At 39.7% G+C, this 13,655-nt stretch overlaps 1 protein-coding gene across 1 annotated transcript in view; it reads right to left on the bottom strand.

The window, feature by feature from the left end:
* The window catches only part of fasn (fatty acid synthase), a 28,894-nt gene that overhangs the window by 10,782 nt on the left and 4,457 nt on the right, over positions 1-13,655 (bottom strand). The window contains exons 4-21 of the mRNA XM_067430192.1: positions 12,982-13,155; positions 12,505-12,705; positions 11,733-11,855; positions 11,167-11,282; positions 10,377-10,511; positions 9,806-10,268; positions 8,949-9,136; positions 8,367-8,556; positions 8,096-8,190; positions 3,540-3,674; positions 3,244-3,447; positions 2,859-2,974; positions 2,586-2,761; positions 2,299-2,490; positions 1,457-1,537; positions 1,133-1,318; positions 825-1,004; positions 539-742 (exon numbers count right to left, since the gene is read on the bottom strand). Coding sequence (XP_067286293.1) covers positions 539-742; positions 825-1,004; positions 1,133-1,318; positions 1,457-1,537; positions 2,299-2,490; positions 2,586-2,761; positions 2,859-2,974; positions 3,244-3,447; positions 3,540-3,674; positions 8,096-8,190; positions 8,367-8,556; positions 8,949-9,136; positions 9,806-10,268; positions 10,377-10,511; positions 11,167-11,282; positions 11,733-11,855; positions 12,505-12,705; positions 12,982-13,155 — 3,159 coding nt within the window. The remainder of the gene's footprint in view (positions 1-538; positions 743-824; positions 1,005-1,132; positions 1,319-1,456; positions 1,538-2,298; positions 2,491-2,585; positions 2,762-2,858; positions 2,975-3,243; positions 3,448-3,539; positions 3,675-8,095; positions 8,191-8,366; positions 8,557-8,948; positions 9,137-9,805; positions 10,269-10,376; positions 10,512-11,166; positions 11,283-11,732; positions 11,856-12,504; positions 12,706-12,981; positions 13,156-13,655) is intronic.

Below are 13,655 nucleotides of genomic sequence, written 5' to 3'. Positions count from 1 at the left end.
ATCTAATTATGCATATATTATGAATCTAAAATAAGGTTCTATTGATTTTTATTGATACCATAGTGACTCATATGTGAGAACAGTTTAATAATTTAATACCTTTTAAAAGTAAAACACCGATCAAAAGATTGTGGTTAGTAAGATTAAGTAGGATTTTTAAAGAAATTTTTATTCAGCACATTTATAATAAAAGACAAAAAACAGATGTGTTCCAAACTAAATATTTCATCTTTGGACAGATGTGTTCCAAACTAAATATTTTAAATCAATTCTGATATTTTAAAGTTAAACTTCATCAAAGAATCCCCAAAAAATATTCAATAGTGATAATAATAACAAAAAGGATCTTGAGCAAATCAGCATATTAGAATAATTTCTTAAAGATCATGTGACACTGAAAACTGGAGAAACAGCTGCTGAAAATTCAGATAATTGTAATATTTCACAATTTTACTGTATTTGTTTTATCAAATATATGCTTCCTTTAAAAAAAGCGTGCCATGTTGCATTTCTCAGTGAAGTGAAAATCAGAACATGCCTTTGCAATGTCTCAGTTGGTCTCCAAGTTTCTCATTGGTTCTGAGGCAATCAGAGTCCACATAGGGAACAAACACAAATTCCTCCAAAGTGGGCGGAGTCTGCTGCTGTTGGCGACGGGGTGCCACGGTAGCGTGAAGTCCACAGATCTGAACTCCTCCAGCTGTTATGTTGTCCAGACAACGATTAACATGAACGTCCACAGCTGAGGAGAAGACATTTTAGTCAGATGTGTTTCAAATTAGATCAGGTTAAGTTACACTTATGCTAGTTGGTTTGTCTGATACCTTTCTGGTCCTCTGCATACTCGTTCACCCTCTCTTCATGAAGTTTGGGGTCCACACACACAGAGCGGATGCGAGTGGGAAGTCTCAAGCTGCGACCAGGCAGCCCCACTACGATCATCTGCAGCATGGTGTCTAAAAATGTCACCCAGTTACCAGTCCAGTGAAGTTTTCCACTGTCACCTGTAAGAAGAACCAGAATAGAAAGAGTTTAGGATTGGCTGAATCAAGTTTTTTGATCTTCACAATCTTATGTTTGAGACAATTTTATCTCCACAATGTAAGTATGAGGTTCATTTGACGGGAAATACCTGCGTTTTTAGATTCCAGTATCCCCTGGAAGGTCTTGCCGTAGTCATATCCACGCAGACGCAGCTCTTTGTAGATGTCTCCAGCTTTGAGAAGCAGTTTGGGATCTTCCTTGACTGCCGCCATTGGTTTATTCAGCTCAGCATGGAAAGCATCAAGTCCAGTGTCTTCCAAGACACTCACTTTACCTGGGATCAGAAAGAGTATAAGTGTGATCATGAGTCTTAAATGCAGTGTTTTGTCAAATCACTGTTTAACTCAAAAAGACACATTAAAAGCAGTTGTAAATCTGGTCTAAAGATTTTGCAAACAGCCTGGAAACTCACCACTAACAGCCAGATTTCCATTCTCAGACACCTCAAAGCGGTTAGTGGCGGGCATCAGTCGCACCTCCAGCTGGACAGACCCTGTGATGCAGTGCACACAAAAACAATCTGGTTACCTCTAAGCCACATGGGCTAGCTAACTACTAGTCTGTTCTATATAGTTTCAAGTTTACTTAAAAGTATAAAAGTAAACTACTATTTAAAAGTTTGGGGTCCTTTTATGCTCATTTTTGATCTGCATTTATTGATCAAAAATACAGTAAAAACAGTAAAATATTATAACATTTTATAAAACGATTAGTTCTCTCGTTGATGCTGATTGGTCAATAGCTAAACTATAAGCTATAAGATATAATATAGATATAAACTATATTAAGCTATAACTGCTTCACTCAATGGGTCTGTGTATCACTGCGCAACACTCATAGCAACAACCTGTAGCAACAAACACTGGAAGAACTAAAAGGCCAATATTTTTAAAGTAAATTTTGATTCATTAAAGGGGTGACGAATTGAGAAATCAACTTTCCCTACTATAACTATATAACTATAATGATATAGCTCTGAAAATCGCTAAATGTTAATGAATAGCAGAGTTCACAACACAGATTGAGATATAACAATAATGGCACATAGAAACAATATAGTTGGAATCACTTTCAGAACAATTTTATCCAGCTGATGAACGATAAAAACATTGACAGCCAATCAGAATCAAGCTGCTATAATGAGCTCAAGCTTGATATTATTATTTTTTTATTCTGAAGTGGAAAAAGGCTTCAATATTAAAGACTTTTACACTTACTTTTACACTTACAGTACAAAGAAAAGCAATCTTTTACCTGTCTTGGGTAGGATGGTGGCTCTATGGATGGTGACATCTTCAAATGTAACAGGGGTGTGCTCCATGACTGTGCCTAGTGATCTCATCAGAGTCCTCCAGGCCAGAACCAGGTATCCTGTGGCTGGGTACAGCACCCGGCCATCAATACAATGACCAATCATGTAGTAATCAGGAGACTCTGGGTTCATGTCTGCACAAAACATAGAGTCAGGCATTTTTAAAAAAAACATGACACCACATAAAAAAAATGAGAAAACCAATGATTTCAACTTTACAGCTACCCACCAATATTGTACACGGTGGCAGAAGTGGACCCCCCTGAGCCAGCAGGAAAGTCCTCCACCTTGGGCACATCCCAGATCTGGGAGTGATCCCACTGAATGTGAGGGGAGATGAGGGGAGTCCCTGTCGGAACAGGGTATTCCACAGCTGGATACAAATTATTACTGCCCATGTTAATTCTAGAAGTACAAAAGAGTCACCATCAGTCATTTAACATTTAAAATGCCAACAATGTCACGTCTAAACAGTTTGGGAGTGAAGAGTATTAAAACCAACCCATTCATGTAGACCTTGCCCATGTGAGAGAGGAAGAACTCCAGATTGTTGACATGTCCTCTTTTCATTAGGGGGACGATGGAGCAGGTTGGTTTTAGGCTCCGCTTAAGGATGGCCTGAAGGTGAATCATAGGCATGTTAATAATAGTGGATCTACATCTTCAAGGTAGTGAATTGGGTTTAGACACTGATAAATTTAATACATGGAAAATATCTCTACATAACAGTCAAATATTATCCTTATATTATAATCATTACGATCACAAGCTATAAGCATTGCCTAGCATGTTCTTGTGTTTGCTTAACTATATGCATGCTGTTTACTAAATACTTGTATTTTCGCATAGCTCTAAATACAAAAAATCTGACTGAATTGAACCGTTACCTGCAGCAAAGCATGTGGGGCAATTTCTACAACCACAGCATTATCTGGCACATGGTTGAGTCCCTCCTGGAAAAGCACAGGGCTGACCAAGTTATTGACATGGTACTCTGCAGAAGAGTAGAGGGCCAGTGGGCTCTCCCAATCCGGCTGCGGGATGGACGTGCTGATCCAGCGTGCCGACCGAGGCTTTGGGTTCTTTATTACCTACAAAAACACATATAGTTAGTCAGTGTTTATCTGTGCTGAGGTTGAGTTGATAACGGCCACCAGAGGGCACTGGGACTGCAACAACTCACCTTCTGCAGTGCAGAAAGGAGGGCTGGAGCGATAGAGGCCATATAATAAGAGTGGAAAGCCACACCGGCACTGCGCACTTCTTTGGCAAACACACCGCTCTCTTTCAGCTGGGCAACAAACTTGCTGACAGAGTCCTGCACAGCCAAACTTACAATTAGGTACTAGTATGCATACTGTCAAGGCTAGATTTATTTGATCAAAAATACAGTAAAAACTGTAGTATTGTGAAATATATACAATTCTGAATATGAATATTATATATATATATATATATATATATATATATATATATATATATATATATATATATATATATATATATATATATATATACAGGGTTCGTACACCTTTTCAAAGGTCAAATTCAAGCACTTTTCAAGCACTTTCAAGGTCAATTTTAATGATTTTTCCAGCACCTAACACCGCTGTAAATTACATATCAATACATTGTCAAAATTATTATTTAGTACACTTTATCATCACATTAAAAAGATAATAATACTATAAACGGCCAAAATCGTGTTTCGTAAAGCAGCAGGATCAGATATTTAACCAAATCACAAGTTTTATTTCTTTTAAATGTATCACTGTCTAAGTAGATTTTGCTTACTATCTAACCTGCCTTTGGGGTAATTGTAAAAACAATTAGCCTAAACAAAAGAGTGTGGAATCAAAACACTGTTCCTGTTACTCATTCTTCTGAACCGTTTACGGCTGTATTTACGTTAATACACACCCAGATGAACAGTGTAACATTTTTTGTGTGTATTTGACCATTAATTAGCTGGGAAAAGGAGCTATTTTTTATTTTATTTACTTGTATGTCAGAGGTCGGCTTTATAACGGTATGTGCCCACTTCAGATATGAGCGCAACATCTGCAGAAATTTGTAGAATTATGTGTCTAATCCCGTGCGAAATTCAGACCGATCGAAAAATATATCAATATTTTTGACAGCACTAAGTTACTTGCAGGGGCGTAGCCATCTTTTCAGAAGTGAGGGGGACAGAAATGATTTTTTTTTTTTGGGACCAATATAATTTATCGCATCTCTTGCTTTTAATTGGGCAAGATATCAAATACACTGCTGAACAATAACCACTAATTAATATCGATAATATTATTCTCCTATTTTTTGTGCGATTTTATAATTGGTTTATATACTAGCCTACAAACACTTGTGCATTAACACTCCATAGATTTTATGCAATGTAAAAATATATATATATTCTAATGTAAACCATGCTGTTCTCTGTGTGAATATATAGTAAAGTGTGATTTATTCCTGTGATCAAAGCTGAGTTTATCATCATTCCTCCAGTCTTCAGTGTCACATGATCCTTCACTAATCATTCTCATATGAGGATCTGATGATCAACACACATTTATGATTATTATCAGTTGTGCTGCTCATGGTGATGCTTAATTTTTGTGGAAACCATCTAAACATTTGTGGTAAAATTAAAAAAGAGAGAAAATAATACTTTTATTGATCAGACATGCATTAAATTGATCACAAGTGATATTTTTAATATTACAAAAGATGATAATATATTTAATGAATGCAAATAAATGCTATCCTTTGAACTTTCTATTCATTAAAGAATCCTGAAAAATAACATGTAGGCTATCATGGTTTCCACAACATTTTTAAGCAGCACAACTGTTCTCAACACAGATAATAATCATAAATGTTTCTTGATTATGAAATCCTCATATGAGAATAATTAGTGAAGGATCATGTCACTGAAGATTGGAGTAATGATGATAAATTCAGCTTTGATCACAGGAATAAATTACTATATATTCACATAGAAAAAAAGCTGTTTTAATTTGTAATAATATTTCAAAATATTACTGTTTGAACTATTTTTGATTACATAAATGCAGCCTTGGTGAGCAGAAGATACTAAACATTAAAAGCTGCATTATTCATATGATAGCCTATACTTTATTGTCAATCAATAGCCTACATTGAGATGGCTTGAAAAACACACATAAAGCATATATATTGTCGCAATCGTCTGATTGTCGTCGTCACGTTTCATCATCATAACGAGTGTTTTCCTTCAGCTGCAGCTCCAGCGTGACTGGATATTACGAATCCACTTTTGGACGTGAGGGAGCGCCCTCCTCATATTTAGAATAGATGCGAATAAAATGACAGGTCATGCATAGATTATTTTTTGTCTCTGAATTCAAATCTTGATGTATTCACATTGGTTTCTATGTAAATACATTTGACCGTGACCTCAAGAAGCGCGCAATCAACCGAGATTAGAGAGAGCTGTTTTTAGCGTCCCTGTTAACTTGCCCGCCCCCGCGCAGGTAACGCCGGTTCGGATCCCGCTCGGAGCGGGTCGACTAGCATCGGTGAGACCCAGTAAAAGTGCGGGGGACGAAAATACATTTTATTAAAAGTGAGGGGGACACGTCCCCCGCGTAATCTACGCCCATGGTTACTTGTATGATCATCTGACACTATTTTTATGCACTGAGCTAATGTTTGTAGGTTTTAATTTGTGGCTACGTTCACTGCCTATTCCACAAATGAACATGCCATAACGGACATGCTAATCTTACATTATCACATTATACATATACTCTGTCACTAATGCGAATTCCTAGCTAGCAGTTAATAGCGCAAGTTAAACAAATAGGCGCTAATGTGTAACTTAGGCTACAGTAAACTACTTTAGTTAGCTTACTTGAAAGTCTATGACTTAGCCTACCTTTCATGGGACTCGAAAGAGCAGACTCGCCCATAGTGAAAAGCTGCATGTATTTTTGCAAACTTTACAGGAGGCACTTCGTGGGGTTTGTGTCCGTTTGATCCAAAATTCGTATTTAGCATATTTCAGCCAAAGTTCATTGAAACGACAACATGGGGGCGGAGTCACACGGAAATAGACAGGCAGATCGCGAGCACAGCAGGTTTAATTTTAGGCTCTCCAACATTTTATTTCTACATTTAATAAACAAACTATTTATTCAGATAGGTATTTGTTGTAAAAGAAATAGTTACAATTTCAAGCATTTTTAAGCACTTTATCCAAAATTCAAGCACTTTTCAAACCTTGAAAACACAACATCAAAATTCAAGCACTTTCAAGGATTTCAAGCACCCGTACGAACCCTGTATATATATATACACACACACAAACCCATTTTAGCGCGGGACACTGAAGATCAGAGTTATGGCTGCTGAAGATTCAGCTTTGCCATTGCAGGAACAAATTACATGTCAATATTGAAATTAGTAACAATCACAAATTTCACAATATTACAGCTTTTTACTGTATTTTTTTATGAGCAAATAAATGTAGCCTTGATGATCATATAAGACATATATGGATTCTATGGACATGTACACACACACACACACACACACACACACACACACACACACACACACACACACACACACACACAGAGGGCATAACATTATGACCTAACATTGTGTTTGTCCCTCTTTTACAACCAAAACAGCCCTGACCTGTCAAGGCATGGACTCCACTAGACCCCTGAAGGTGTGCTGTTGTATCTGGCACCAAGATGTTAACAGCAAGTCCTTTTTATGTCCTGTAAGTTGCGAGGCGGGACTTCCGTGGATTGGAATTGTTTGTTCAGCACATCCCACAGATTGAGATTTAGGTCATTTGGAGGCCAAGTCAACACCTCAAACTCACGTTGTACTGCTTAAACCATTCCTGAACTTTTTTTGCTTTGTGGCAGGGCGCATTATCCAGCCGCTAGTCAATACCGTTTTATGAAAAGGTGTACATGGTCCGCAACAATGCTTGGATAGGTGGTAAATGTCAAAAGTAACATCCACACTGATGGCAGAACCCAAGATTTCCCAGCATAACATTGCCCAAAGCATCATACTGCCTCCGCTGGCTTGCCTTCTTCCCATATTGCATCCTGGTGCCATGTGTTCCCCAGATAGGCGATGACACACATCCGGCCAACCACGCAATGTAAAAGAAAATGTGATTCATCAGACCAGGCCACCTTCTTCTATTGCTCCGTTGTCTAGTTCTGATCCCCACATGCCCACTGTTGCCATTTTTGGAGGTGGACAGGGGTCAGCATGGGCACCCTGACTGGTCTGCAGCTATGCAGCCCCCCACACAACAAACTGCAATGCATTGTGTCTGACACCTTTCTGTTAGAACCAACATCAACTTCTTGCACAGTCTGAGCTACAGTAGCTTGTCTGTTTGATCAGACCACAGAGGCCAGCCTTCACTCCCTACGTGCATCAATGAGCCTAGGTTGCCCATGACCCTGTCGTCGGGGATACTCTAACCCAGTTGTCTACCCATTACAATTTCTGACCCAGTCGTCTAGCCATCACAATTTGGCCTTTGTCAAACTCGCTCAAATCCTTACGATGGTCCATTTTTCCTGCTTCTAACACAACAACTTTGGGGACAAAATGTTAACTTGCTGCCTAATATTCCACCCACTAACAGGTGTTATTCACTTCACCTGACACACACACACACACACACCACTACATACTTGCATATTTATATTTCCTTGCATGTACCTGAGGGCCTGAGATGGTGACAGTGTCCTCAGCATTGTGACAAGCAGGAACGACACCCTGTGGACATTGAGCTTTGCATTCTTCCCATGTTAGGCCTAAAGGGGTAGATGATAGGAGGGTTGGTAAAAGGAACCATTGGTAAGCTTGAAAAAAAAAAACTAGCATACGTTGCTGAACAAAAGACTAGGCAAGTCCCCCATGGAGGGACACTTTGGGTTTTGCGTCCAATTAATGAAGCAAAGCCTGTGGAGGAATCTGCTGCCACACTAACCCACTGCAGCCATGCCCCCCGGGGGGAGGTTGGCCTCTTTAATACAGCGTCCTCTCCAGTAAGCAGCTAGAACGGCCTCGCTGTGGCTCAGGGAGCCATCGGCATAACCACACGCTAGCTCTCCCACAGAATGGCCCACGATTCCATCAGGCTGTAGACCCATCTTGCGCAACATGTCAATCTGGGCGACCTGGAAAATGTACAGGAATGCAAAGATAAAATCTCTGATTTGAGAACTAGCTAAATTACTATGTAAAAAAAATGACGCAACTAAGTGTCAAGTTTGAATAAGTAAGTGTGCCAGTTCCACAGGAAAAGGCAGTTTGTTTAAGCTATACAGGTTTGGACTTGCAGGCTGAAAAAATTACGACAGATAGTTTGGATGAACTATCTCTTTACCAGACTTGCAGATGGAGTGACTTTTGAAATCGTGACTGATTGTCCCACTGTATTGCAATATTTGGCAGCTGTTATCAGTTGCAAAGTTTGCATGGGTAATTTTTCTTAATTGAGAAATTCTGCTGATGTCAATCCTGTTCACTGGCACTGTACATAGTGTCTCTAGAGCTGGGGGAGACTGACCTGGATGGCTGCAAGACCAACAAATGCATGGACAGTGTCTTCAAAAGTGCTCTCATCAGCGTCCATGAGCAAGCGAGACACACATAGCCCAGTTTCCTTCAGAGCCACGTCCGAACGCTGGATTGACTCCCGGAATTCAGGCAGCTGCATCAGGCTACGGCCCATTCCGGCCCATTGTGTGCCCATTCCTGGCAGGAGATACAAAGACATGACGCAGAATAAAAAATTCAGCCAATGTTATCATGTGTAGAGGCTTGGTGAGCCTACTAAAACTATGGTGACTGACTTGCTTTGAATAGTAAGCGCAAAAGAGATTTAACAGTACCTGTCAAAATTTTAGAAACATTATAGTTTATGTTTTTGAAAGAAGTCTCTTATGCTCACCAAGGCTGCATTTATTTGATCAAAAAATATGGTACAATAATAGCAATATTGCAAAATATTACAAATTAAAATAACTATTTTAAAATGTAATCTATTCCTGTGATGCAAAGATAAATTTCCAGCATCATTACTCCATTCTAATATGCTGATTTGCTTCTCAAGAAACATTTATTATTATCACTAATGTTGAAAAAAATGTTTTTGTGAAGAAGCAGATGTTAAGCAGCACAATGTATCCACACACAATTTTTTTTACTTTTATTGTTAGTTTTATCATGACATCATGTTTATCTCATCTCTTTTTTTGCAGTTTGCTTTCAATAAAGGCCCTTTTTGGACTGGAGAGGACATTCAAAAAAAATGCAGTCCATTTCCGAGTAACGGCATGCATTTTATAGTCCATCAAACTCTTTTAGTGCAAACCCCCCCACCCCTTTAAAACATTTACCATCATGAATATAAAGACTCCTCACCTGAGCAAATGTACCAGAGGGCTCTTGGTGTGGGCTGGACCTGTTGAATCTCTTTAAGCTCTCCCTGTGCACCGATCAGTGCATAGCCCCTGTATGGCATGCTTGCCGTTGGAACTCCAGACACATCATTCATTAGAGACAGGTAGCTTGGGTTTTCCTTATGCTGTTGGGCATTGTTGAGGAGGGAAGTGACCGCCTCCTCTGTGCGACCGCAGGCCTGCATGAGTCTGGGGATTGAGGGTTGTGCAGCTTGGCCCAATGATTTTAAACCATGTGGACGCAGGATAATGTGGACATTTGAGCCTCCAAAACCAAATGAGTTGATGCCCACAATGCCCCCACGGACAGGTATGGGCTCCGACACCACACGCACCCGGCCATCCGTCAGAGCAGGAATGTCAGGGTTTGGATCATGGAAATGGATGTTGGGAGCCCAGACGCCATGTTCCAGAGACAAAACCACCTGAACACATGCAATATGAGAGTTACTCGATTTACTTCACATTTGTCAAGAAAAAGCTGACAGATATCTCATTACATCTAATCAGGGATGTTGAAAGATTTTATCTACCTTGGCAAGAGCTGCCAATCCAGAAGCAGGCTCTGGGTGTCCCATGTTGGATTTGGTTGAGCCGATCAGAAGCGGATCCCTCTGTGACTGACAGAATACACTCACAATGCCATTCACTTCCTGAGGATCCCCAACCTGTGAAAACCGGCAATTAACAACAAGCTGAAATTAATATTGCTCAATGACTGCATTTACATACACATGCGGAAGGCAATGTTACAGTTCAAACAATCTAGGACATTTAAGAAACCTTTTAGTGAGTCTGAAAAACACCAGCTGAAAGATGCCCAGAGTTCCAGAGCAATTAACTGTAAAACCCCCGCTCTGTTCAGGCACTCATTTCATTTCTGTTCGGCAAATGTCTGTGAAATTGGTTCCTTTTATGTCTCAGATATGAAATCTTTTTATGTTCATAAAAATATTTACACAAATTTGCTAAAAATTAAAAAGTAATTATATCAAATTATTTTTGCTTCAATAATTTCTCATATTCTGTTTTAATTAAACTTTTCTCACTATGCTTAGATAGCCATAGTTCCTGCTGCTCATACGGTTGTGAACATAAAAATCAATATACAGACCTCATAACCTAATAAATGCAATTTATTGCACTCTCATGTGCTGCAGTTACATGATTAAGATCCATATATTTTTTTAATAATATTTGTACTCACTCACTCATGTTTACCAATTCCTTTTCCAATAATCAAGCCGCCCCTTATTTATTTTCGGAGCGAATCCCCTCAGAATAACAATGTGTGTTGTGTGTGTAATTTTACGTTTGACTGACCTTAGTGCCAGTGCCGTGGGCCTCGACGTACTCCACCTGCTCGGGTGATATGTTTGCCTCCTCATAAAGGGAACGGACCAGGCGCTGCTGCATCTCACCTGATGGAAATGTTACACCTGGAGAAAGAGAATATGATTCACATTCCCAGAATATGAGCAGATGTATAGATCAGTCACGATGACATATGCCTTTCTGGAACGCTCATGTGAGTTACGGCACGGACTCTTCTGTACTCTATGTACTGTTGCAGCAGGACATGAGACACAAAAGAACATAGAGGCGCCTGATATCAGTTTCTACATGATGTATGCCAGAGATTTCAAACACCCTAGCTCTCACGCTCTGCCAAGTGTCATGTTTAAAAACACTGGGGTGTAAAGTGTGGCAGGAGGCACTGGGGGAAAAGCCAAACATCTATGACACTTATAGTGCCAGCATTGACAGTAATGCCAGGTTTCAGTGAGCCTAACCAGAGCAGGTAAGCAAGTATTAAACAAGCTGATTTCACTCATGCTCTGGGGATTTGAGGGAGATTTGACGTCTATGGGAAGGAAGGATGGGTTTACCTTGCTCTTTGTAGCCATCTGTGTTATTGCCAGCATTTAGAACCGTGGCGTAGATTCTCTTAGCCATTGACTTCTTGGTCAAGAGTACTGCGACAGCAGCCTCTGAGCGACAATAGCCATTTCCTAAAGGGTAAAATAATATTTGAATTATCATAAAGCCTCCATTTATTAACAGTAGTGCAAATCAGAAATGTAGTCGCAAAGGGGCTACGTTCAGAATAGCACCAGAAAATTATTTTTGCATTATATAGTAAGTCTACTTTGTGCAGTATGCGAATTTTATCAATGCCTGCAATACTAATTTTACCAAATAGTGCAGTAATCAGCAAAACACACTGAAATGCCAAAATGCAATGCGCTCAACTTGACTTTTGACAAGCGAACAAGAAAAATATCAGCTGCTACTTTCAACATCTCTTTCTTAATAGGCTGCAGGAGTAGAGACCTATTTACACAAAACTGTTTTTAAAATAAAGACAGCATTTGCTAAATAACACTTTTTAGTTAATGTGACAACAATATAGCTTACTACTGTTTAAAACCTATGCCCCCGGTTTCACAGACAAGGTTTAAGCCAAGTCCCAGACTAAAATAAATGTTTGATCAGTTTTAACTGAAAGTAACTTGCATATTAAAATATGTCAGTGCCATTATTTTGCCTCAAGAAGGCTTAGAGTGTGATTTAATAAGTTATGCAATGATTGATAAACCAGATTCCTTTTATAACTTTCTAAGAAAACTGTAGACATTAGAGTGATGCGTGTAATCTCACCTGAGGCATCAAATGACTTGCAGGTTCCTTCAGGACTGAGCATGCCCAGTTTCATGAACTGCACTGAGGTGTTGGGCTTGAGCAGCAGGTTTACTCCGCCCACAAGTGCTGCATCACATTGGCCATGGCGAATAGCATTGAAAGCGTTTTCCAAAGCCAGCAGACTAGAGGAACACGCGGTGTCAATGGCTGTGCTGGGACCTGAATGTGCGTTGTACATCAAACACAACAGTTAATGGTTGATCACATTAATTCTGAGGAATCCATTTTAACAGGTTGCCTCATTTTAACATGAAAGTATGAGTCAAGTTATACCAGTGAAAGACATAACTGTGAAATGAGTCACTTATTCAAATCACTTCACACGACACATCACACCATACAGAAAGAATGACGACAGAGTCAATGACAACCCATTTCTGCCCTACAAGGTGCACAAGCATTGAGTCAGTAATTAAACTTGTAATGTTTGCATACCATTAAAGTCAAAGAAGTAAGACAAGCGGTTGGCAAACATGGCTCGCTGGCATCCCGTCATGCTGTATCCCAGCAGCTCCTCTGGGTCTCTACTGAAGGCCTCTCCTGCCTCTGAGCCGCTCACTCCAATGTAGACGCCAGTCTTGCTGCCACGCATGGACACTGGGTTTATGCCTAAAGGGAAGAATAAACTTGTTACATATGCAGAGTAGAAATACTGCGTTTCAAAAACTTTACTTTACTTGTCATCACAGATCAAACATGCTCATTAAAGGGGTGGTTCCGTGTTTTTTTCTAGGCTCGGTTGTGTTTATGGGGTGCAGTATAACATGTCTTAATACTTCTTCTTTCTTTTTTTTTTACACTGTATTTTTCTTTTTCAGCTGTCTCCACTGTCCTTTGAACAGCTTGTTTGCTTCCTGCTTCTATGAAGCCCATCCCACCGAAAAAAGCAATGGTCTTAGATTGGTTAAATGACCAAATGTAGTTTCCTGTATTTTTATTGGCTGAAGTGCCAAGCACAGATTGTCTGGAAACGCCACGGCCCTTACCATTACGGGCAGAAGTCACATCTGTGGTGACTAGCAAGGGTTTATGATGTCACCAACCCAGGAAGAAGCTCGTTGTAGTCCAAACTGGCCGTTTTTGTAGGCAATAAACTGCCATAACTTTAC

This window comes from Pseudorasbora parva, chromosome 21 (genome assembly GCF_024679245.1).
Source record: "Pseudorasbora parva isolate DD20220531a chromosome 21, ASM2467924v1, whole genome shotgun sequence".
Lineage (NCBI taxonomy): Eukaryota > Metazoa > Chordata > Actinopteri > Cypriniformes > Gobionidae > Pseudorasbora > Pseudorasbora parva.
Note: the sequence above shows the minus strand (reverse complement) of the source record. Positions and strands in the feature narration are given on the sequence as shown.